General features: G+C 41.2%; 1 protein-coding gene across 2 annotated transcripts in view; it reads left to right on the forward strand.

The window, feature by feature from the left end:
- Positions 1–27,363, forward strand: part of LOC143988477 (uncharacterized) — a 328,901-nt gene that overhangs the window by 276,905 nt on the left and 24,633 nt on the right. For both annotated transcript variants that reach the window (XM_077488089.1, XM_077488090.1), the window contains one exon: positions 227–289. In XM_077488089.1, the coding sequence (XP_077344215.1) occupies positions 227–289 (63 nt within the window). The remainder of the gene's footprint in view (positions 1–226; positions 290–27,363) is intronic.

Consider the following 27,363-nt stretch of genomic DNA (forward strand, 5'->3'; position numbering starts at 1 on the left):
AGACAACTGCAGTTGGTAGCCTTTCAAAGAAACCACCCCTTTAAGATGAAATCAATCCTGTTTCAAGTGTATTCCCTGGCTTTGTGATGAGGACTCTAGGGGTACATTTTGCAGAAAAATGGCTTTTTGATTGTTCAGAATTCTTTTCGATTAATATGCAGCTGTCATTCCTAGGCAAATCTAGACCTACTTTAATGTGCTCTTTTTTGCGTTTTCTTTTCCCCAGGCTTCAAGCGATGTTTCTAGAAGAGACGGCCCATTCGTTTTTGACTGGAGCGCGATACAACAGGTTACATTTATTTATATTTCAGATATCATTTTCAGCACCTGCTTAGCTTTTTCTAATTGACATTTTCTAGAGTCAAGGTGATGATCAGTGGTGACCACTTCGGAGAACTAATGAGAACCTATACAGACTTATTTAGTAAAGGAAATATCTATTGTGATAAACCATAGCAACCAACGTGTCGTTGGATAGCACTGGTTTTAGTACAATTTACTCCTCCTTATTGACCATTGCACTGCTTAACTGAACAAAACTGAATGTTTCTGTAGACTGTCAGTTGAACATTGAGACTCCATACACACTATTAGATTTTCTGCAGATTTTTGTCTTCAGATTTACCAAAACCATATCATATGAGGCCAAACCTCAATGCTGCGTACACACTATCGGATTTTCCGATGGGAAATGTTGGTTGTGTGCTTGTTGGCGGTAAGTCTGACCGTGTGTATGCTCCATCGGACAATTGTTGTCTGATTGTTGGATAACAGGTTCTCAAATTTTCTGTCAACAAATGTGTGCTGTCGGATTTTCCAATCTTGTGTACAACAAAAGTCCAAAGTACAGACACGCATGCTCAGAAGCAAGGACAAGCTGGAATCGGTCAGTCTTGTAAACTAGCGTTTGTAATGGAGAATTAACATTTGTGACATGGCAAATTATGAACTCTCCAAATGCAGCGTACAATTCTCTTCTTTAATGGGATGATAATGAAGCTGCTTTGCTGGTGATACTGATGTAGTTTTTACAAACAGATTTTCAAAGGCTTTTTTTTTTCTGGTGATATCAAGAATAATATTATTATGTTTTTTTTTTTTTTCTATTTGTGCAAGTTACAATACCATTATTCCATCGTTTTTAAGAACAAAGATAAAACTATGTTGGTGTCCCTTGTCAATTTTACATTTTATTTTTTTTTAAATGTACCTGCCTACTCCCAAAATGTCATTTGAAGTAAAACACATAGCCAAGTATTATTCTCCACAATTTTTTTATTAAAAAAAAATAAAATTAGACATGCTATCTACCAATAGAGAATAACCAAAAAGTGCATTCTATGCATCCAAAGATATAGAAAAATTACCAAAGCAAATCATTATTCAACCAAAATAATAATGTCAAAGCAATAACTCCAAGGCCAATAATAAATAACACATTATCTCCTCCAAATCCGCAACATGTCTGGTTGACGAACGGCCGTTCAGAAACGAACTGAAAAGCACGAAATGAAAAGCGATAAATGAAAAATGCAAAAAGAAAAATGCGAAAAGAAAAGCACGAATCAACACTCACCAAACTTCTATTAACACAAAATTAGCAGAAGGAGCCCAAAGGGTGGTACTAAAGAGTTGAAAAACCACGCAGTATGTCACTACGTTGGCCAACAATTGTGTGATTGTGTGCATGCAAGACAAGTTTGAGTCAACGTCCTTAGGACAAAAGTCCATGGTTTTGTTGCCGAAAAGTCCGGTTGTGTGTACGAGGCTTAAGAGTTTCAATCAGGCAGGCACATGCACTACATCATTTTAAATAAATCGGTAAGGTAAATCTGTTAGGTAAGGTAAATCAGTTAGGTAAATCTGAAGACAAAAATCTGCAGAAAATCGAATAGGGTGTATGTGGGGGTCTAAAGCTGTGCAATGGTCAATAGGGTGGAGTAAATTGTACGTGTGTATGGGGCCTTAGTCGGTCACTGAATGACAAAATGGTTAGAGAGGGGAGAAGGGTGTATAGTTTATTCTCTTTAAAGTGAAACTATACTCGCTTTGGATCTAGCGATGTTCCGGAGTTAACATCTTCGGACGGCCGGCTTCCGAGTTTCAATCACTGGCCACTTTTATTGACCAGGCAGGGATGACGTCACTACTGTGCATGTGCAGAAGTGCAGACAGCTTCAGCATTGGCAAATTTTTCCACTGAGCTGTGTGTGCTCAGCTCGCTATACAGGGGTGAACAGGCAGGTACGCAAATTTAATGCAAAATAGACAAAGCATGTCTTTTCTGCATTAGAAATCCTGCCTGTTTGCCAATTTTCATTTGGTAGTCTAAAGTTCCACTTTAAGTAAAAATGCTCCATCTAAGGGTAGGTACAGCAGGGGTCACCCGAATTTCTATTTGTGTGTGGCCCTCGTTGTTAGACAGAACTTGATCGATAGATTGACTTCTGTTGAATGGCCCTGCTGGGAAACTTTTATCGTTCAGTGGCAAATCAGTGTATGCTGACAGCAGAGTTCCTTTGTCAGAATACAATGTCACAGTAGGGACATTGTCCCCATGCACCTCACTTGTGTGGATGGGGAAATTTGTTAGGTTTTTTTCCCTTCAGCATGCTGGTGTAAACCCAGCTTAGGTATTTTAGTCTATGGCTAGAGCTACATGGGAGAATTTTAATAGCTTGATCAAGCTACTTAATTTGCAGGTGATTAAATGCTAAGAGGAGCAATCGATCCCTGAACAGATGGAACTATTAGGTCATTGTAGTTTAAGCTGTACAAGTAGCATGTAGTACAGTGATGGGCAACCTTTTTGGCGTGGTGTGTCAAAAATCGGCAAAAAATCGAGCATAACTCGCGTGGTGTGTCACTTCGACAAAAAAACATAATTTTTGCGCAATTTATAGTTTAAACTACAAAAATGTATAATTGCAATATATAATTGTATTTAATAAACCAAAAACAAATTATTTAACATACCTGCTTAGTAACTTCTTTGTTCATCAGTCAATTTCGTATGTTGCCCTTGATATTATTGAACTTGTTTGGGGTGCCGTGAACCAGGGCTGTGGAGTCGGCTGCTTCCAGCTCCACGTCCTCATCAACATGCCGCTCCAGCCCGCCCCTGCTATGAATATTCCTAGTGACGCGAGGGCGATGATTATGAATATTCATAGCGGGGACGGGCCGGAGCGGCATGTTGATGAGGACGTGGAGCTGGAAGCAGCAGACTCCACAGCCCTGCCGTGAACTGAGATAAGTGAGGGGGAGGGCGAATTCTTTAACTAACCTGCCTATTAGTGACTTTTTTGTTGCTGAATTTCATTGGCTAAATCTTCAATTGAAGGTTGGTATTTTGTACACTTCAGGCCCAAGAAAGCGCTACTAACCTCATCTGTCAATCTGTTTCTTTTGTTGGTTTTGATATTATTTAATGCTGAGAATAAGGTCTCACAAAAGTACGTAGAAGGAAAAATTGTGAGTAAAGCTGTTGCTATATTTGTCAGGGTGCTAAAAGTGTCTGGTAGTCTGTTCCAGGCACTCCAAATTTCCTGTTCGTAGTGGCACTCATCTTTATTCTCCAAGCGGCCCCTTTCCAGATTCTCAAGCTTTGACCTCAAGTCAACAAACACCTGAGCCCAGATGCTGTCTTGAAATTCTGCAAGCTGCATCTCCAAATCATCTATTTGCATCCATTGGAAACCATTTAATTCCAAACTATTGTAGACTACTACATCAGGATACTTAATTATTTTCATGGTCTGTTCTAGGCTTCTAAATTGACTAAATCTATCAGTAAACTGGTCAAGTAACGAGTCTAAAACATGCTGGTACTTCATATGCAAGAGTTCCACTTCATTTCGTACAGCTGCACTGGCCTTCTCAAAATGCTTTTGTACTCGAGGAAAATACTTATACGTTTTAGTTTCTACATCTCGCTTGAAAATTTTTACTTTACTTTCAAAAGCTTTTATGTATCCAAACATAACATCAATACTTTTGCCAAAACCTTGTAACTTTAAGTTCAGTTCATTAACATGAACAGAGAGATCTGTAAAAAACATCAGGGTGTTGACCCACTTATCATCATTGAGCTGAGGAAAGTTTCCCAGATCCTTCTCTTCAAGAAATACCTTAATTTCTTCAAAGCACTCCACAAAGCGCTCAAGAACCTTGCCTCGGCTCAACCATCTTACATTATTGTACATCAGCAGTCCACTGTAGGTGGAATCAACCTCCTGTAAAAGTGCTGAAAATTCTCGCTTGTGAAGGGGGCGAGCAGCTATTAAATTAACTATTTTTGTTAGAACTGACATTAAGTCATTTAAGTCAGTGAATCCTGCCTTGGCACATAAAGCCTCCTGATGGATAATACAATGAAAAGGCACAATCGCATGTCCAATAGCTTCTGTAAACAATTTCACAAATCCAACGTTTTTCCCCACCATGTTTGGGGCACCATCTGTCGTCACTGACACAACTTTAGATATATCAATGCTTAGGTCGCAGAATGTTTGCATAACAACCTTACATATTTCGCTTCCTGATGTACTTGTTGGCACTGATACTAACTTTATCAACTCTTCTCTCATTGTGTGACCATCAGAATATCGACCAATAATGGCCAACTGAGCATGCGATGTGACATCAGTAGTTTCATCAAGAGAGATGGAAAAATATTTACAATTCCTTATGTCTCTCTTTAATTGCTGTTGTACGTTTGTGTTCAGTCTCATTATTCGGTCTTTTATGATATTTCTACTGAGTGGTAACTCAGATATTCTCTTAATAATTGCATCTTTATTCTGCATATCGTGAAATAGAACTGGCGCACATCTTAGGAGAGTTTCTTTAATAAATTCTCCCTCATTAAGCGCTTTTGCAAGCTGAGCTATGGAGTGAGCAATGCTCAAACTTGCAGAGTTTAAATTTGTAGAGCCTTTTATAAATTTAAGGATGGAGTTAGATTGGCTCTTATAAAGGTGTAGCTTCCTGGAAATGTATTCCCTCCTATCATCCTCACTTTTTTCCAAGAGCTGGGAATGATTAGTTTCAAAATGTCTATTTATATTCCACGTTCTGCTTACTACCGTTTCAGTACATAGAACGCAAAATGATCTGCCATTTTTTTCTATAATGCCATACATCTCGCTCCATGTCTCTTGAAAGGGTCGGCCACTGCTACTACCACTCCCTTTACTTAACCTTTGTTTTTTATTTTTTGGGTGCTCCATCAGTGGGCCAGTGACAGCAGATAGAATTATAGATAGCCAATTAGGGGTTAACTAGCCTAACAAGCTAACACAACCTCCCCCTCACTTATCTCAGTTATTGTGGGCAAGTCCATGGCACCCCAATAGTTGCTGCTAATGACGCTCACAGTTTCCGTTGGCACTCCGCTGTTCCCTGCTGTGGTGCGGTCGTAACTGACAGTCCCAGGAGTAGACTCTCTGTGCTGGCCTGACTGGAGAGAGGCGCGCACTGTTCCCGCGCTCCTCTCCTGCGGGTCCTCCCTCGCCGCGCTGATGACGTGTGTGCGCACGGCACGCACGCCTTACCAGCAGCCCCTGCGCTCAGAAAGGGGCGGCGGCGATACAGTAAGTGAGTGTGGGCGGGGGAGATCACACGTCCCGCCCCCCCGCGTTCCTCCAGCACAGATTCTTTCATCCTCGGCGGCCGTGCAGGAGCCGAGGATGAATCGCATGAAATCCTGTGCGTGTCACCCCAAATGGCTACGCGTGTCAGCACTGACACGCGTGTCATAGGTTCGCCATCACTGATGTAGTAGCTTGCGATATCAGTCAGTTGTGCACTTTTGGAGCAACTTGTTATAATGCGAGAGTAATCGCTTCTACTCGATGCTTGTGCAGTTTTCATTACCATTTGTTTCATCTGTGTAGCAATTGACTGCTCATTATGGTGATTAATCAATAGTAAACCTACACTATATTACCAAAAGTATCGGGACACCTGGCTTTAAACACACATGAACTTTAATGGCATCTAAGTCTTAACCCGGAGGGTTCAGAATTGAGTTGGCTCACCCTTTGCAGTTATAACAGCTTCAACTCTTCTGTAAAGGCTGCCCACAGGGTTTAGGAGTCTACAGGAATGTGTGTCAATTTTTCCAGAAGTGCATTTGTGGGTAAGGCACAGATGTTGCATGAGAAGTCCTGGCTCACAGTACCCGCTCTAATTCATCCCAAAGATGTTCTATCAGGTTGAGCTCAGGACTCTGTGCAGGCCAGTCAAGTTCCTTCACCCCAAACTCGCTCATCCATGTCTTTATAGGCCTTGTTTTGTGCACTGGTCCAAATCATTTGGTAGAGGGGGATTATGGTGTGGAGTTGTTTTTCGGGGGTTGGGTTGGCCCTTAGTTCCAGTGAAGGGAAATCTTAAGGAGTCAGTATACCAAGACATTTTGGACAATTTCATGCTCCCAACTTTGTGGGAACAGTTTGGGGATGGCCCCTTCCTGTTCCAACATGACTGTGCACCAATGCAAGGTCCAAAAAGACATGGACTTAGCAAGTTTGAGGTGGAGGAACTTAACTGGCTTGCACAGAGTCCTGACCTCAACCCGATAGAACACCTTTGGGATAAATTAGAGCTGAGACTGTGAGCCAGGCCTTCTTGTCCAACATCAGTGCCTGACCTCACAATTGTGCTTCTGGAAGAATGGTCAAACATTCCCATAGACACACTCCTAAGCCTTGTGGACAGTCTTCCCAGAAGAGTTGAAGCTGTTATAGCTGCAAAGGGTGGGCCAACTCAATATTGAACCCTACAGACTATGACCAGGATGCCATTAAAGTTAATGTGCGTGTAAAGGCAGGCATCCCAATGCTTTTGGTAATATAGTGCATGTAATAACAGGTGCTCAATCAGGTGATGGCTAGTAAAGTAAGTGAAGGTATGGCAGATGCGTAAGCCAAAATGAGCGCAGGTAGCCCTTATTAGGGATGAGGTTTGGGTTCACTGTTCCCATAGATTCTGGGCAAATCCTGTGGGTTTTACATGTTTAGCCCCAGTACATATGTGTGTGAATTAGGGATTTTTTTTTTAAAACCATTGATGCATTGATAGCTTTTCAACTAAGGCCAGCAGGTTTAAAAGTGCCAATAAGAGGGCTTTTGGATAAGCCAGTCCCGTCACTATAAAAGTCGCAGGAGGGGGTTGTACACATGCCATGATGCTTTTCTTCACCGCTGCACAAACTTTATACCCCACGCTTTTGGAGCGCAATGGCACCGCTGAACACGAGGAAATCTAGTGCACGGGGCTTCCCTGCATTGAACGCAGGTGCGTGGCGTGGTGGGGTGGCGTTTTGATGAAAAAAAACCCTGATTTGCTGCTAAGACTACCTGTAAAGTATTTTTTTCCCCGCTGTAAAATGAATCCGACTGGGGTGCTGCTGCTGCATGTAAGCCAATCTATGTGTAAAAGAACAGTCAAATATGTACTGCCAATATATATATACTATGGCTGAGACCGTCCATAAAAATGGTATTGTTACATAACACCATACACAGCTTTAGTGCATTCTCAAATATGTTGTTTAACCACTTGCCGCCCGCCCTATTACAAATTGACGGCGGCAAAGTGGTTTCATTATCCTAACCGGACGTCATATGACGTGATTAGGATAATGAGCCGCTGCGCGCCCCCGGGGGCGCGCATCGCGACGATCGTTGTTGCGGGGTGTCAGTCTGACACCCGGCAACTACGATCTCGGTAAAGAGTCTCCGACGGAGACTCTTTACCGTGTGATCAGCCGTGTCCAATCACGGCTGATCACAGTGTAAATGGGAAGAGCCGGTGATCGGCTTTCCCTCACTCGCGTCTGTCAGACGCGAGTAGAGGAGAGCCGATCGGCTGCTCCTCTGACAGGGGGGGTCTGTGCTGATCGATTATCAGCACAGCCCCCCCGAGGATGCCCACAATGGACCACCAGGGACACCACTAGACCACCAGGGAAAAGGTAATAAAAATCCATAATCCTCCCTAGACCACCAGGGTGCCAGTCAGCACAATGGGTGCCAATCAGTGCCCATAATGGATGCCAATCAGTGGCCACAATGGGCATCACTGATTGGCATGCATTATTGTTTGGCACTGATTGGCATCCATTACTATAACACCGATGCCGCCTATGAGTGCCCACCTGTGCCGCCTATGAGTGCCCACCTGTGCCGCCTGAGTGCCCACCTGTGCCGCCTATGAGTGCCCACCTGTGCCGCCTATCCATGCCCACCTGTGCCGCCTATCTATGCCCACCTGTGTCGCCTATCTATGCCCACCTGTGCCGCCTATCCATGCCCACCTGTGCCGCCTATCCATGCCCATCCGTGCCGCCCATCCGTGCCAGCTATCAGTGCCAATTTGTGTCACCTATCAGTGTCCGTCCGTGTCGCCCATCCGTGTCGCCCATCCGTGTCGCCCATCCGTGTCGCTCATCAGTGCCGCCTATCAGTGTCACTTCATTGGTGCCACATTGGTGCCCATCAGTGCCACCTTATCAGTGCCCATCAGTGTAGCCCCATCAGTGCCCATCAGTGAAGGAGAAAACATACTTATTTACAAAGTTTTGAAACTGAAACAAAAAAAAACATTTTTTTTTTCAAAATTTTCGGTATTTTTTTATTTGTAGCGCAAAAAATAAAAACCGTAGAGGTGATCAAATACCACCAAAAGAAAGCTCTATTTGTGGGAAAAAAATGATAAAAATTTCATTTGGGTACAGTGTAGCATGACCGCGCAATTGTCATTCAAAGTGCGACAGCGCTGAAAGCTCAAAATTGGTCTGGGCAGGAAGGTGTTTAAGTGCCCTGTATTGAAGTGGTTAAAGAATTTGTGTATTTTCGTAGTTGCCCTTTACACTGCATAAAAAACCCTCTATCCACTCTATTTAAATTATTTTAATTTTTTTTGCATACCTACATGGCAGTGGCCAGCATCCCAGAAACAGTAGATATAATGGATGAAGAATATACCCCACAATTTACCCTTATCCTATCATGGCAAAGGAACAATTTTCAGGTGTTTGTTTTTGATGAAACATTTTACAGAACTTGTGCTTCACTTTGGACCTCTAGTGGCTGTTTCATGTAAATGCAGTTTAAAGTTATCTGTTCAAACTTCAGTTTCAGAAAGTATGTTTGGATTTCTTGAAAATGAAACAGTTATTTGGCAGAAAAAAAAACAAAAACAAAAAACAAATGCTTACTATAGTACTTACAGTGAGGGCAAGTTCACACCATAGATCACACAGGAACGTGCTGTGCGTTCTTGTGCGATTCACATGCGATCTGGGTGCAGTGTGATTTCAGGCAATTTATTTGAATGGGTTGATATCACACCGGAGTGCAGACAAAGTAGTGTATGCGCTACTTTAAGAAACAAACTGCAACTAGATCGCATGGTATTTCTGTGCCATGCGATCTGGTACAGGCAACGCGCTGCGTTTGTGACCTGGGTTTGGGGTGTCATTAGCATTGCACTGATACCTGCTGCAGATCACAAGTGCAGTATGTTTTTAAATTGGTGTGAACTGGCCCTAAATACAGTAATGATACTTTTCTATAGGAGTATAATACTTTTACTATAACAAAAGCGATGGAAGCGAAAATAAAAGGAATACCACACCAGAAATTAAGAGATTACATTATTTAAAAAGCTAAAAGTAGCAATCACAAAATTCCTTATATCTGAACTGAAATTTTTTCTTTTATTAGTTGCATTTTTAGATTTTTAAGCACTTACAGACCGGAACATTTGCCTGTTTAATGACCAGGCTGTTTTTTACAATATGGCACTGCACCGCTTTAACTGACAATTGTGAGGTCATGCAACGCTGTACCCAAACAAAATTTACATCCTATTTTCCCCACAAATAGAGCTTTCTTTTGATGGTATTTGATCACCTCTGCGGCTTTTATTTTTTGCGCTATAAACAAAAAAAGAGCGTCAATTTTGAAAAAAAAGCAATTTTTTTACATTTTGTTGTAATAAATATCCCCAAAAATGTTTTTAAAAATCAAATTTCTTCATCAGTTTTGGCCAATATATATTCTTCTGTTATTTTTGGTAAAATCATAATAAGCGTACATTGATTGGTTTGCGCAAAAGTTGTAGCGTCTACAAACTATGGGATAGATTTATGGCATTTTTTTTTTTACTAGTAATGATGCTGATCAGCGATTTTGAGTGGTACTGCGATATTGCTAAAGACAAATCGGACACTTTTGACACATTTTTGGGACTCTTGACATTTATACAGCGATGAGTGCTATAAAAATGCACGGATTACTGTATAAATGTCACTGGCAGGGAAGGGGTTAACACTAGGGGCGATCAAGGGGTTAAATGTGTTCCCTCGTTTGTGTTTTTAACTGTGGGGGGGGGGGGGGGGTGGAACTGACTAGAGGAGGAGACATATCATTGTTCCTAGCTAGTGGGAGCAGATGATCTGTCTCTCCTTTCCTCACAGAACAGGGATTTGTCTGCTTTACACACACACACATCCCTGTTCTGGCTCTTGTGCCCACTATAGGCATTTAAAGGGCAGACGTACAGCTAAGTTGGTCCGATGATATTGTCGGATTTTCCGACAATATAATCCTATCTGACTTTTTCTGTCGGGAATGTCCGACCGTGTCGCATAATGCTCTGTATACACGGTTGGAAATTCCGACGGAAAAGGTCCGATCGTATTATATTGTCGGAAAATCCAATCGTGTGTGGGCTCTATTGGACTTTTTCCGCCGGAAATTCAGCCGGAAAAAAATTTGAGAGCAGGATCTCAAATTTGTCGACAAAAAAATACGATCAGACTTTTTCTGTTCGTTTGTAGAGAATTCCGATCGGACAAAGTGTCACGCATGCTTAGATCAAATTACGAGACCAAAGCTATTCGCTACTAGCCGCAATGTAGTCCCGTCAGAACAAACGAACGTCATCACGTTCCGAACGATCGAATTTTCCGACAACTTTGTCCAACCGTGTGTATGGCATTTTTTTAATGCACCTCAATAAAACCCTCAGGGGTTGATTTACTAAAACTGCAGAGACAAAATCTGGTGCAGCTATGCATGGTAGCCAATCAGCTTCCAACTTTAGCTTGTTCAATTAAGCTTTGACAAAAAACCTGGAAGCTGATTGGTTTCTATGCAGAGCTGCATCACGTTTTGCACTCTCCAGTTTTAGTAAATCAATCTCTATGTGTCCATGCACACATAGGCTTTTAGAGAAGGTTAAAGCAGTGTTTTTTTTTTTTTTTTAAGTCAGAAGCTACAAACACTGCAGCTGCTGACTTTTAATAAGCACACCTACCTGTCTAGGGTGCCCACGATGTTGGCTGCCCGACGCAGATACGTCCATCGGCGCCACCATTCGAACTAAGGGAAACAGGCAGTGGAACCTTGCGGCTTCACTCCCTGTTTCCTACTGCGCATGCGTGAGTCGCACGGCGCTATGTGAATGGCCAGCTGTGTTCTGGGACACACACAGGTCCCAGAAGACAGTGCACCCCATTCCCCAGAAGACAACGCGAGGAGGAGAAAAATGAAGACTACCATGGAATAGGAAGTGGCAGATGAGGACAATCTGCCTAGCAACAGCCATTTCTGTTTTTTTTCCAATTTTCTTTTCACATTTTAGGAGCCTTTTTATGTCATTTTTCTTTTTAAGGTGGACATCCACTTTAACCACTTCCCGACTGGCGCACGACGATGTACATTGGCAGAATGGCACGGACAGGCAAGTGGGCGTACAGGTACGTCCCTTTGAATTTGCAGTCATGCCTTGCCTTGCGCGCCGCCCGTGGCGCGCATGTGGCGGTCGGGACCTCCGTGAGTCCGATCGCGGGGAGGAAGAACGGGAGATGCCGATGTAAACAGCATCTCCCCGTTCTGCCTAGCAACAAGTGACACTGATCTCTGCTCCCTGTGATTGGAGCAGAGATCAGTGATCTGTAAAACAGAGCCACATCCCCTACAGTTAGAAACACGCCCCTAGGACACACTTAACCCGTGCACTGCTACCTCCTGGTTAACCCCTTCACTGCCAGTGTCATTTACACAGGAATCAGTGCATTTGTATAGCACTGATTGCTGTATAAGTGACAATGGTCACACAAAAATGTGTCAAAAATGTCCGATGTGTCCGCCATAATGTCATAGTCACAATAAAAATCACTGATCGCTGCCATTACTAGTAAAAAAATATTAATAAAAATGCCATAAAACTATCCTCTATTTTGCGCAAACTAATCAATAATCGCTTATTGCAATATTTTTTTGCAAAAATACGAATAAGAATACGTATCGGCCTAAACTGAGGAAAAATTATTTTTTTTATATATTTTTGGGGGATATTTATTATAGTAAAAAATATTGCATTTTTTTCAAAATTGTTGCTCTTTTTTTGTTTATAGCACTAAAAATAAAAACCGCAGAGGTGATCAAATACCAACAAAAGAAAGCTCTATTTGTGGGAAAAAAGGACATCAATCTTGTTTGGGAGCCACGTCGCATGACCTCACAATTGTCAGTTTAAGCGACACAGTGCCGAGTCACAAAAAGTGCTCTGGTCTTAAGCCAGCAAAATGGTCCGATCTGAAAGTGGTTAAGAGCCGCAGAATTTAGAGGCAGTCAAGGCTCCTTCTTTTGGGCATAAAAACACTGAATCCTGCTAAACACGTCTAAATGCGCCTAAGCGCTGGGCGTGTTTAGCATTTGAGCATTTATTCATTTCAGTGGCCAGAAAAAATAAAAATTCTGCCCAATGAAATAAATAAATGCCCAGACATGGCTAAACTCTCCTAAACCAGTTTGAAAAAATGTGGCTTAGGTAAATTCTTAACGCTGATTTTCTCCTTTCAGGAGAAATAGTGTTTACAATAAACCAATATGCATAAGGTCTAGGTTCAATATGTAGTGCCCTCCTCTACTTAGGCTGCTAGGTGAATTTTGTTTTATTGGGCTTCGCTGTAGTAAGTGTAGTAGTGATTGGTTGCTCTGGTCTGCTCAAGGTTTCCTCAGCTGAGAGTTTGATTCCTCCCACCTGCCTCTAAAAGTGTTTCCAGAGTATAAGGCAGGGAGTTTCATATGATCAGTTGAATAATTAGTTATTTTCCCATAAGGGAGGGTTCCCGTTCTCTTGGGGCTGCTGCCCCTGGAGGCATCTCCACTAAGATAAGAAGCTGTACTCTGGGCCTCTGCAGTTGAGGGGCTGAGGGCCTGGAGAAGATTGCCACAAGATTACATGTGCAGGAGGGCACTGCACTGAAGTTCTGGTCTGGAGAAGAATCTTGTTATCTCCCTCACTGAGGATCTACCTGCGGATGCTGGGTGGCCGCAAGCTCCTGGAACAATGTGAGTAAAGACCTTGCTGGGGACAAATAGTTGTGCAAGTGCCATAAGTGAACTAAGTGCCAGAAGTGATTTTATGGATTGCTGCTATAGGGTCCTAGATATACTGGCCATTCTCTACTACCTCCAGAAAGCTCCTATTGAAAGATCATTGTTACTGATCGTTTTGGAGTATCCTGCGATCCTAAAACCCTCTCCTGTTAAAGGCATCCACTAGACTGAGCCTGAATTGCCAGTGGGCATGAGACTGTGCTTGTGTGACTTGCAGTCTCTGTACTACTATGGGAGAACCTGCCTATTTCCAGCGGAGCCACTGAGGGTTCGACTCTACCAGCTGTGTGTTGGAGAATATTGCTACTTTATGCTTTTGTTATATAAATTTAGTTATTTATGTTTAAATTATTTTGAAAAGCTAACTTCACTGTATGGGGGGACTGGTATAATTTAGAAAATGCAGACCTTGTTAAAAAAAAGTACAAACCATGAGAATGACAAAGTAGACTAGTGTTCTCTAACATGTTAGTACGATTTGTACATAACAGGGTCAGTTTGCTAAGACGTACGAAATACTCTCTGTACCTAACTAGTTCCCACATGGCCTGCAGTAAGATGACAGCCAGGCAGGAGTTTTCCGTTCCCTGGGTGGACGTCATATGATGTCCTTCAGGCAGTGCCCCCTGGAGAACTAAGAAATCGTCACAGGGATGCTGTGATCATCCCAGGTACCATGTGATCGCTGTGACAAATCACATCGATTACATGCTCACAATGTAAATAATTGTCATGAATGGCAGCTGTTCATGATCCAATATTTAATATTGTGATTCTGTGGTTGGTCACAGTGATCACATGGTGCACAGAGTCAATCACAGTAAACCATGTACAATGTGATAGCTATGACCAATCATGCCATCACAACAAAAAACAAGAGTCATGAATGAAAGCCATTAATGACAGTTAAAATGATTGCTGTTACAGTGATCATCACTATACAAGCAATTACAGTGTAAACAAAGAAAATCCTGATGCCCTTCCCACAGTAATACAGTGTTACTATAGTGACACTGCACTGCTTACAAATTGTTAATTAAAAAAAAATTGTAATGAAAATTGTAAGAAAGTAAAAATTAAAATAAAAAAAAAGATATATAAACAGTACATATGCTGTATATATACATATATATATATATATATATATATATATATATATATATATATATATATATATATATATATATATATATATATATATATATATATATATATATATATATATATGTATATATATATATATATGTATATATATATATATATATATATGTATATGTGTATATATATATGTATGTATATATATATATATATATATATATATATATATATATATATATATATATATATATATATATATATACACATATATACATATATTGTGCATACTGTCATCTGTCAGTGTCCCTAATCATCGTCGCACCTTTAGTGTCCCTAATCACAGTAGCACCAGTCGCAGTGTCCGTGATCACTGCCACATCAGTTCTATGGATTCTTGCTGCTGGAATAACTGGGATATGCAATCAGCAGTGACTGCTCATCTCTTCCCATTTAGCCGCACACAGCTAACCAAGTGGTTAGCTACAGATAGAGACAGATGCCCGAGCCTGGACGTCGCTGCTGATCATATAATTCCGTCATTCCAGCAGCAAGAATCCACAGACTTTTTCTGCAGGAATTCAGTGGCTACACCACCCGAGCTGTGTGAAAGGTGCCTTACATTGTCCCTGATCACCGCTACACCAGTTAAAGTGTCCCTGATCACTGCCACACTGTTGCTGATCACCACCACAGCAGTCACAATGTCTTGTTCACATGTGTGATGCTCTCTGAAGATCCATCCGTATTCAGATCGCTCTTCAGAGAACATCTGACGGGCAGTGGGGAGGCATTGTATTGTCTTCTTACCACCTGCTTTAATCCCTTCGGAAACTGCACAAGCAACTATTTAACTTGAATAGGTCATGATCGTTGGGAGTAAAGATGGTATACTATCCGCCACAGCTTTTAAGCAAAGCATTGCAGCCATGGCATGTACTATCCCTGACCTGTTATTGACCACGTTTCTGCCTGTTGACAATACCAATCCTTTCCCTGTTTTCTGACCATGTCTCTGCCTGCAGCTGAATTGACCCGATGATCTTCTTATCCCTCTGACCACATTCCTGTGAGACACCAGTCACAGCCATCCCCTGTGTACAGCTGCACTCTACAGGAACTCTTTTGCTTTTCCTTTCTTTAGCCTTCTGCACTTCCTGGTCAGTAAACATGGCACTCTTGGAGGCAGCCACGTACCAGTTGGCTAGGCTTACTTGGCTTATAGGAACAGGGAATGCTATGGGTGATACTACACTAGCTATATTGTGTGATTACTTTCAGAGGCGACCATTCAAGTATATTTATTTTGATGGGAAGAGGGAGATATCACGGCTCCAGGAAGACAAACAGATGGTAAATCTCTCTCTTGGTTCGGAAGCCGTAGGTGCTGGGAATTGCTAATAGCAATAAACAGGAACTGATTCTGGACAGCCGCACTCTTGAAAATCTGGCTTCTTTTATTTAGAAAAATTCACATCAAAATCAAAGATGGACATCACAGCAGACAAAAGAGCTATATTTGTTTTCATACAATTGGTTGATTTGTGTGATACACAAGATACAATGTCCAGTATATAGTCAGTCCAAATTGAATGTGTTATCGCCATACTCAGAAGGAGTAGCAAAATGTGTTTTGTAGTGTTATTCTAAGTATGCTCATGCTGTGTGTGAGAAAAAGCTTATTAACCCTTTCCCGCCGAGTGTACGCAGATATGCGTACTCGGCTTCCGGGGGTTATACCGGGATGATGCCCGCACCTGCAGACATCATCCTGGTACCGTTTTTTGCAGCAGGCGATTGGCTATCCAGGCATAACAACCGATGCAGCTAAAAGCAGCTCGGCTGTTATGCCGGAGGAGCGGGAGGGGACGTCCCCCCCTCCCGCCGCCTCCCGCCGCTGTTACCGGTGCTCCCGCTCGATCGGGAGCACAGATTCGTGATCCGATGCCTCCGGCTGCTGGGGAGGAACTGGAACGAAGCCGTAATCGGCTTCATTCCAGTCTCCTCATCGTAAACATGGAAGCGACGTCATGACGTCACTTCCCGTTTACTCGGCTGCCAATGGCGCCGGTTTTAAAAAAATATCCGGTATTCAGAATCGCCGTTTTCGGCGATCTGAATACATTGAAGTGTAAAGGAGGGGTGGGGGGTCTTTTAGACCCCCGATCCCTCCATAAAGAGGACCAATAAATAAAAGTGATAATTTTTTTTTTTTTTAAACAATTTAGTCATTTTAAAATAAATAAAATAAATAAAAAAAAAAATTTTTTTTAAAGCGCCCGCCGTCCCCGCGAGCTCGCGAAGCAAAGAAAACGCATATGGAAGTCGCACCCGCGTAGGTAAACGGTGTTCAAATCACACATGTGAGGTATCGCCGGGATGGTCAGAGCGAGAGCAATAATTCTAGCACTAGACCTCCTCTGTAACGCTAACCTGGTAACCGTAAAAAAAATGTAAAGCGTCGCCTATTGAGATTTTTAGGTACCGTACTTTGTCGTCAATCTACAAGTGCGCACAATTATAAAGTGTGACATGTTTGGTATCTACAGTGGTGTGAAAAAGTGTTTGCCCCCTTCCTCATTTCCTGTTCCTTTGCATGTTTGTCACACTTAAGTGTTTCGGAACATCAAACCAATTTAAACAATAGTCAAGGACAACACAAGTAAACACAAAATGCAATTTGTAAATGAAGGTGTTTATTATTAAAGGTGAAAAAAAATCCAAACCATCATGGCCCTGTGTGAAAAAGTGATTGCCCCCTAAACCTAATAACTGGTTGGGCCACCCTTAGCAGCAACAACTGCAACCAAGCGTTTGCGATAACGTGCAATGAGGCTTTTACAGCGTCCTGGAGGAATTTTGGCCCACTCATCTTTGCAGAATTGTCCTAATTCAGTTACATTAGAGGGTTTTCGAGCATGAACGGCCTTTTTAAGGTCATACCACAACATCTCAATTGGATTCAGGTCAGGACTTTGGCTAGGCCACTCCAAAGTCTTCATTTTGTTTTTCTTCAGCCATTCGGTGGTGGACTTGCTGGTGTGTTTAGGATCATTGTCCTGCTGCAGAACCCAAGTTCGTTTCAGCTTGAGTACACGAACAGATGGTCGGACATTCTCCTTCAGGATCTCTTGGTAGACAGCAGAATTCATAGTTCCTTTTATCACGGCAAGTCTTCCAGGTCCTGAAGCAGCAAAACAGCCCCAGACCATCACACTACCACCACCATATTTTACTGTTGGTATAATGTTCTTTTTATGAAATGCAGTGTTCCTTCTACGCCAGATATACTTGGACACACACCTTCCAAAGAGTTCCACTTTTGTCTCATCGGTCCACAGAATGTTGTCCCAAAAGTCTTGGGGATCATCAAGATGTGTTGTGGAGAAATTGAGACGAGCTTTGATGTTCTTTTTGCTCAGCAGTGGTTTTCTCCTTGGAACTCTGCCATGCAGGCCATTTTTGCCCAGTCTTTTCCTGATGGTGGAGGCATGAACGTTGACCTTAACTGAGGCAAGTGAGGCCTGCAGTTCCTTGGACGTTGTTGTGGGGTCTTTTGTGACCTCTTGGATAAGTCGTCGCTGCGCTCTTGGGGTAATTTTGGGCGGCCGGCCACTCCTGGGAAGGTTCACCACTGTTCCATGTCTTCGCCATTTGTGGATAATGGCTCTCACTGTGGTTCGCTGGATTCCCAAAGCTTTGGAAATGGCTTTATAACCCTTTCCAGACTGATAGATCTCAATTACTTTCTTTCTCAATTGTTCCTGAATTTCTTTGGGTCTCGGCATGATGTGTAGCTTTTAAGGATCTTCTGGTGGACCTTACTGTGTCAAGCAGCTCCTATTTAAGTGATGCCTTGATTGTGAACAGGTGTGGCAATAATCAGGCCTGGGTGTGGCTAGAGAAATTGAACTCAGGTGTGGACAACCACAGTTATAGTATGTTTTAACAAGGGGGGCAATCACTTTTTCACACAGGGCCATGATGGTTTGGATTTTTTTTCACCTTTAATAATAAACACCTTCATTTACAAATTGCATTTTGTGTTTACTTGTGTTGTCCTTGACTATTGTTTAAATTGGTTTGATGTTCCGAAACACTTAAGTGTGACAAACATGCAAAGGAACAGGAAATGAGGAAGGGGGCAAACACTTTTTCACACCACTGTATTTACTCGGCGTAACATTATCTTTCACATTACGCAAAAAAATTGGGCTAATTTTACTGTTTTGTTTTTTTTTTATTCATGAAAGTGTCCCTTTTCCCAAAAAGTTGCGTTTAAAACACCGCTGCGCAAATACCGTGTGACATAAAATATTGCAACAATCGCCGTTTTATTCTCTAGAGTCTCTGCTAAAAAAATATATATATATATAATGTTTTGGGGGTTCCAAGTAATTTTCTGGCAAAAAATATGGATTTTAACTTGTAAACAATTGAGAACTTTTCATTTTCATTCCGCATATTCCAGAAACTGGTGGTAAGAAAATTAGGTCTTCAGAAGACTCACTATGCCTCTTAGAAAATACCTTGTGGTAATTGCTTTGCAAAATGTGGTCCATTTTTAGGTGTTTCCATTTACCTGGTGCTCCAAAGCCTCCAAAAATGTGATAGGTAGTCAGGAAATTAGATGCATAATTTATACCCCTAGAAAGTCTAAAGGTGCTCTGTGGTATTTGGGGCCCTCTGTGTGGTTAGGCTGTGAAAAGGTCTCCCCATACTTAGGAGGAGTGGTAGAATTTGTTTTAGGGTGTAATTCTAAGTATGCCTATCATGCATGTTAGAAATATCTTATTAACTGATAACTTTGTGTATAATAAAAATAATTTTAATTTTCTTTCCTGCATTTTCCAAAAACTTGTAGCAAAAAATGACATTTTCAAAAGAGTCATTCCACATTTTTCAAATACTCATGACAAAAAAAAATAGGTCTTCAGACGACTCACTATGCCTATTAGAAAAGAGTGTTTGCTTTCCAAAACGGGGTCATTTTGTGGGTCTTTCCACTGTCTTGGTGCTTCAGGGCCTCCAGAAAATGTAATAGGCAGTCAAGAAAATAAGATGGGTAATTGATGTTCCTTGAAAACCCAAAGGTGCAACTTGAATTTGGGGCATTCTATACATTTAGGCACACATGTGGTATCCAGTTACTTGTGAGGCATAGCAGAATTTGTTTTGGGGTGTAGTTCTAAATATGCCTCTGCTGTGTGTGAGACAAAACTTGTTAAAATGACAACTTCGTGAAAAAGAAAATATTTACTTTGATCCTTTTCCAAAACAATTGTGACACAAATTATAACTTCAAAAACCTCACCATGCCTCTTACTAAACATCTTGGAGCATCTACTTGCCAAAAAGGGGTAATTTAGGGGGTATTTTAAGGCCTCCAGATATTATATGGCAGTCAATACAGAGGATTTATCAATTTTCAAATATATATACCATAGATTGTAGACAATAACACTTTCGCAAAGACTAAATAGAATACACTGATTTGGGTTATTTTTACCAAGAAAATGTAGCAGAATAAGTTTTGGCCTAAATAAATAAGGAAAAAGTATTCATTTGCAAAATTTTATAACAGAAACCAAGAAAATCATGGGGGTTTTTTTTTTTTTTGCAAATTTTTTGGTATTTTTTAAATTTATATGGCAATAAAACAAATGTGATGATTAAATACCACCAAAAGAAATCTCTATTTGTCTCCAAAAATTATAATACATTCTTTGGGGTAGTGTTGCGTGTCTGAGTAAATTTCATTCAAAGTGTGAGACAGTGCTCAAAACCTAAAAATGGCCTGGGCAGCAAGAGGGTGAAAGTGTCCAGTATTAAAGTGGTTAATCACATGATAATTTTCTCTTCAAAAACATAAACATAAGGTGTGTAGTTGTTATTTGAAATCAGTGTTTTAATTCTCGATGACTCTAATTCCCATAAATCTGTATTTTATCCTAGGAATCATTAAAAGATTTTGCAAGTTAACACACAAGATAAAAATTGACCCTGCTCCATAACATCTCCTACTTAACTTTTTCTTAAAGTTCTTATTTAAAGCTAAACTCCGGGATAAGCAAATACTGTCTAAAAACAAGAGCCATGTGTATTCTAAAGGTGGGTACATGTGGATTAAAATTCGGACAGTTTAGTAGGCCCTCTCTGTATGACAGAAGCCGGTCGATAGTTCAGCATCTGTTTAATGGCCATGCTGGAAAACTTTCATCGATCAGGGACTGCCAATTGGCTGCAGGCGCTGATAAGTGTATTCTGACAGTGGAGTATCCCTGCTGTCAGAATGCAATGTTGCAGTGGGGAGGATTCCTCCATCCACCCTGCTTCTGTAGATGGGGAAACCCGTTTGTTTTTGTTTTTTTCATTCAGCCCACCAGATGAATAAAAAAGAAATAAAGGAAGTGTATGTATCCGGCTTTACTCGAATCTTGGTGACCTTTGTGTATTTCTTCTATATCTGTACAAAAATTCTGTTTCAAAACTTTGCCTCTATACAGGAGCTTGTGTGGCATTTGTCAGGGTGGGTTCCCCGATGGTGACAACAGTGGATCGTACCTGCTGTGAGTTTATATGGCCACTTGTAGTCTCCACCGGAATCCCATGTGACAGAGTGATGAAGCAGGAGCACAACTGAGATACAGGGAGAAAGTGTTGTCACTCTTTAACTGGAACAAGGCGGAATTACATGGTAATAATTTAATTAAAGCTGCACATTTTAAGAATATTAAAAATGTCTTTTAAAATTCTATTAACATGTTAAGGCTTCTATGAAATTTCAGTGATTGAGGTTACACCTCCATTAAATGTCAGTCATAATAAACACTTTTCCTGAATCTACACTGTTATTGTGTGTATGACAGTGAATAAGGATAACTCCTTAGTTAGATAACTCATATTACGAGACTATGGCTTGGGGCTGCAATAATATTACAACTAATGAAAGCCATACAAAATTACAGGAGGGGAAGAAGCTGAAAGTGTTTTGTTACATTCAACGTACTGTCATTAATAGCCGCAGCAGATGGATAGACAGAGTGCAGGCAAAATGACAGACCTCACAGACACAAACAGAGACAATATAGGTACAAATGAGGTGACTATGACCTACTATATGGCAAACTCCAGGGGAGGTATTCAATTATCTGAAGAATTTTGGATTCCATTATTCTACTGGTTTGATCCTATGGGGCAGCATTTCTAACACTTTATAAAGCATAGAGCACAAGTCTCTACTGATATAGTTGACAGCTCAGAATGTTTCTTTTTCATCCACCATTAGGCACATACTGTAACATTTTATAGAGTCTTTGAGGAGGTAAGATTTCCCCATTCACAAATATCCCCATTACTTACTTTACATAATTATATAGCTGACTGGGATCAAACACACTGAAGTAAAATACCTAATGATTTTCAGAGTAAATAAAGTACTGAGAATGTTGCACGGGGAACAAGCAACAGAGTATAACAGCAAAGGGCACAGCAGAAATAGTTTAGGTGCATGTCTGATTTTTATACATTATTTTAAATAGGGATGCATAGCTTCATTTAATAAAAAAAATCTGGCTAAAAAACAAGGGATTTGTTCCCTGCAAATATACTGAAGTCTCACCTCTCATGTTGCCCACAATAAACCACTAACAGAAGATCCTGCAGAATCCAACACTTCCAGGAGTATTGATTTAAATGCACTTTGGGTCCTGTCACCAGATGTTGGTACTATAGTAGGGGCGCATGTGGATCAAACCACTGAGCGCAGTGAGGAAACAGAAATAGTTGAATAGTGTAGGGTTACTGTAGGGGACCGAACCCAACCGCTGTATAACTCTCTTTGGAATTCCGGGAGTATAGTTTGATGATCTCATTGTGTGTGCAAATCAATCTGTACTTTCCCGGAATTCCAGTGAGAGGTATCCACCTGACTAATGCCACGTACACACGACCGGACTTTTCGGGGGACTAGGTCCGACGGTCTTTCCGACAGACATTCGGCAGAGTTCCGACGGACTTTCCGAAAGAACGGACTTGACCACACACAATCACACCAAAGTCCGACGGATTCGAACGTGATGACATACGACTGGACTAGAATAAGGAAGTTCATAGCCAGTAGCCAATAACTGCCCTAGCGTCGGTTTTTGTCCGTCGGACTAGCATACACACGAATGGATTTCTCGGTCCGGCGCAGTTCCGGTGGAAAAATTTAAAACATGTTCTATTTCTAAAGTCCACCGGATTTTTGGCAAGCAAAAGTCCGATGGAGTCCACACAAGATCGAATTGTCCTAAGGACTCGTTCCGTCTGACCTTTTCTGTCAAAAAGTCCGGTCGTGTCACATTACAGTAACCCTGTATTAAAATGTGAATTCTAATTCATAGAGTATAGATTATAACACCAGTCATGGTTTTATTGTCGTCTGTTATCATAGAAAGTAAAAGACTATTCCAAATTTTGGGTTGTCGCCAGAGCAGTAAATTAGGGTAAATGCTCCAATGAGGACACTAGTTCTAGTGTTCCTGGTGACAACCAGGGATTCCCTCAATTTGGAGGGACTCCTGTTTAGGCTATGGGACAGGAAGTGAAGAGAAATCCCCCCCCCTCAATGTGACCCTGATGGCAAAAACAACTAACAGAGGTTATAACTCTACTGTACTCCAAACTATGTTTACTTTATAAAAAAAATAAGTAGTGTCTTTTATTTCTACCTTAAAGTGGAATTCCAGGATAAAGCTAACTATTCTTAAAAATGCTCCCTCCCACTTCCTATCACCTGTTCTGATTAACCTGTAAGAAAGATCTGTATACCTACCTATTTTCAGCCCTTTCCAGCCAGGTCACCAGCTCCCCTCTGTCAGCCAGCAGCAGGTACAAGGGAGAGGAGGAAGTGATGATGGGCCATAATAAGCCTATGGGTGACGTCACCACTCCCAGGCACTGTCAGTCATTGTTGAGTGCTCTCTCCTCTTCCCAGCAGCCAGTGCTTGCTGACACAAGGCAGATCATGTTACCAGACCAGAGTAGCCTGAAAATAGGTGTGAATAAAGATCTTGCTTTACACAGATTAGTCAGAGTAGGTGTTTAGAGTGGGGAGGGAGCAGTTTTATAATGAGTTAACTTTATTCTGTAATTCCACTTTAAGGCCAGCCACACAGAGTGAATTTGTTTCCTGCAACAACGTGTTGCAAGAGATAAATTTGCTTGATTCCCCCATCAACACAGACAGTGTTCATGTGGGAAGGAATCCCTCCTGCTGGGCCACTGTCTTTTCCTTGCCGAGGGGTGGAAAAAGCCATCCCTGTCGGCTAGCGGCTGTAGCAGCTGCTAGTGATAATTGCAGGTAAAACCTGGCATGCTGGTTGTACCCAAGTTGATTGATCGATCAACTTGGTACATTCAGCCTGCCCATACATGGTTAAAACCTCTGCTGCTAATATGACCTGCCTAATGCTCATGATTTATGAATAGAAAGTCTAACAATTTAATATAGGTGACTAGAATTACGTACCTGTACGTTGCCCTTTAATAGGCAGGTTGCAGGCGCGCGCCTGCCGGGAGCTTCGTGAGCACGATCGCGGGTTTTGCAGACTTGATGAGAGGAAGAACGGGGAAATGCTAATGTTAACAAGCATTTCCCCGTTCTGCCTAGTGACACTGTTACTGATCACAGCTCCCTGTAATTGGGAGCGGTGATCAGTGTTGTGTCACACACAGCCCCTCCCCCCCACAGTTAGAATCACTCCCTCAACACACTTAACCCCTACAGCACCACCTAGTGGTTACTATGTGGTGGTTACCTTCACTGTCAGTCACATTTACACAGTAATTAATGCATTTTTAATTGCACTGATCGCTGTATAAATGCGAATGGTCCCAAAATCGCGCCAAATGTGTCCAATCTGTCTGCCATAATTACTAATAAAAAAATTATTAATAAAAATGCCATAAACTATCCCCCATTTTGAAAACGCTATAACTTTTGCGCAAACCAATCAATAAGCGATTATTGTGATTTTTTTTACCAAAAATATGTAGAAGAATACGTATCGGCCTAAACGGAGGAAAAAAAATGATATATTTTTTGGGGATATTTATTATAGCAAAAAGTAAAAAATAATGCATTTTGTTCTATTGTTGCTATATTTTTGTTTATAGCGCAAAAAATAAAAACTGCAAAGGTGATCAAATACCACCAAAAGAAATATTTGTGGGAAAAAAACCCATAAATTTTGTTTGGGATCCATGCAGTACGACTGCGCGATTGTCAGTTAAAGAGACGCAGTGCCAAATCGCAAAAAATGCTCTGGTCTTTGGCCAGCCAAATGGTCCGGGGCTTAAGTGGTTAACTGATCAAATTACTGTTTGTGAAGTTTTTCTTCATACAGCAATATGGAATATTTTAGTATAACAGAAAGCAACGAGAACAATAATAATGTTAATAACTTATAACATTTTCAACTTGACTAACTTTATCTACACTATATATTTTCATCACACATTGCCAGTAAAAAATGATAAAATAGTGGACAATCATATAAGCTTGGCTTTTGTATATGCATGAGAATGTGAAGATCATAACAATAGCTGTAACCTACCAGGTCATGAACAACCCAAATCACACAATTTTCCATCACAGCTTCAGTACAATATATGATTTCCCCATAATTCTTGACAGGTCTCTGTGGAGTACAGTGAACTAGAAAAAAAACTTTTGGAGTGACATTTCAAAACCTTTAAGGAAAGGGAGGATAAATATAGAAATTACACATTTATTCTAAAAAAAGTAATTTAAATAAAAAAAAGAAAACATTACATAATTCACAATGCTCAGATGATTTTTGTATTAAATCAGTTTTGGTCAGTCTAGGTTATTATTATTTTTTTACTAGTATTAAGAGATTATTAATATTTCTTCCTGGTTCAATTGTACAAGTAGGGGGTATAATTCTCAAAGCTGACTATATAGTATTAGGACCTTCAAAACAAATGTTATTTTGAACAGTGAACATGTTTGGGCCAAGGCAATCAATCCTATTAAGCCGTGTACACACAGGCGGACTGTCTGGCCAACTTAGTCCGTCGAAACACATTTCAGCGGACAGTCCGCTCGTGTGTGGGCTTCAGCGGACTTTTTCAGCGTGCAGTCTGGCGGACTAAGTATTTCGGAATTTCCGTAATATTGTCCGTCCAACTTTGGTTTCAGCGGACAGTCCGCTCGTGAGTAGGCTAGTTCGACGGACTAAGTATGGCGCATGCTCAGAAAGGATTTACACGGCGAAAGGTTGCATTGCTGTGTATTGGACGTCCTATTTCTAGTCCCGTCATACGTGCTGTACACGTCATCGCGCAAGCTTTCGACGGACTGTTTGTTCATTGTGTGTGGTCAAGTCCGTTCATTCGAAAGTAGGACGGACTGTCCGTCGGATTGTCTGACGGACTAAGTTGGCCATACAGTCCGCCCGTGTGTACGCGGCTTTAGTTTGCTCAACCTTAAATGGAATTTAATTGTATCAGAACACCACAAACCAAAATATTATTTAATTCATTTTTAATAGGGCTGTGGAAATTAAAGATTAATTCCTCGATTAATCAATTCATTTTTTTGATCGATCACAATTCTTTTGATCGGTACTCACTCACCTATCCGCCGGCTTCTGGGTCTACAAGGAGTCCCGTCGGAGATCCGGTGACGTCACGGACATCGACATCACTGGACTCCTCCCCCCTTCCCCAAGTGCCTCCGTCTGCTAACTAACACGATTGTCGGCTTTACATGCTGTGTTTTTATCATCTTTATGTAAGTAGTTTGTGTTTGAACACAAAAATGTAATCTTATACTTAAGCGGTGAGCACTTAAATCTTTTCTTTCTACCCATGACGTGGTGTCCTTGCTGAGATCTAAGGAGACGTGAGAGAAGCTTATGGTCCCTGTTAACCCTTTTGATACCCGCTTGCATGACCACCTGCTTGCACAGGGGTCCATGCCATAAGGTGAGAGTGATTAGTTAGACCAGAAGTGGAGGGATTGTCACGCTTCTGTGGAAAAAAAATGATTTAAGTCAATGTTACTGTTTGAATTTAAAACGTATTTGTGTGAACTGTGAAGTTAAGTCATGGATTATGGAAACTAACTAGTCTGGTGATTGTATATAGTATAGACCACATTTACCACCGACTAATGCAGAGTTGCAATGCAAGGAGATCAGCTAGAAGTAGTTGGATCTGTAGGTGTGTTATAATTAATCGAAATTAGTCAATTAAAAAAAAATTGATTAATCGAACACAACAATTTTAATCAGTAACAGCCCTAATTTTTAATATTCAAAGCAAACTCACCCATGCATCCATGTCTTTGTGCTTTATTTTGTTGAGAAATCACTTTGCCTGGCATTGCTTGCTGCTGCCACCTTGAGTAAGGGCAGATGATTCATGTAGCATTTACTTCTTGGCATCCTCCTGCCTTTAGATCAGGCAGAAGGGTGTGCTTAGCTGAGAAAGCCCATCCTCCCCTCATCCAGATGAAAGAAAAAATGCCCAGGAAGACTCCTGTGATGTATGACATTGTTTTGACCTAGTGGATAGCAAAATAAAGCAGTTCATACATCTAGGGAAAAAATGTTTTAATAACTCCAGTAAGAACTAAAAAGTGGACTTGAAATACAAAAGAGAGCATAAAACTTCCTGCTCAGGGCTTTAGTTTTTCTTTGTGGCATTGCTGTGGCTCACCAGGCCACCCTACTACTTTATTGCTAAAGTCTGGTCTTCTGAGAACTCCTTCTGATTGCTTGTGTGCAATGCAGGAGAGGTAAGAAAATCCACTATATGGTTCTTGCTTTTTTCTCAT

The sequence above is a fragment of the Lithobates pipiens genome, unplaced genomic scaffold (assembly GCF_037356315.1).
Source record: "Lithobates pipiens isolate NorthernLeopardFrog02 unplaced genomic scaffold, aLitPip1_a1.2 Scaffold_18, whole genome shotgun sequence".
Classification (NCBI taxonomy): Eukaryota; Metazoa; Chordata; class Amphibia; order Anura; family Ranidae; genus Lithobates; species Lithobates pipiens.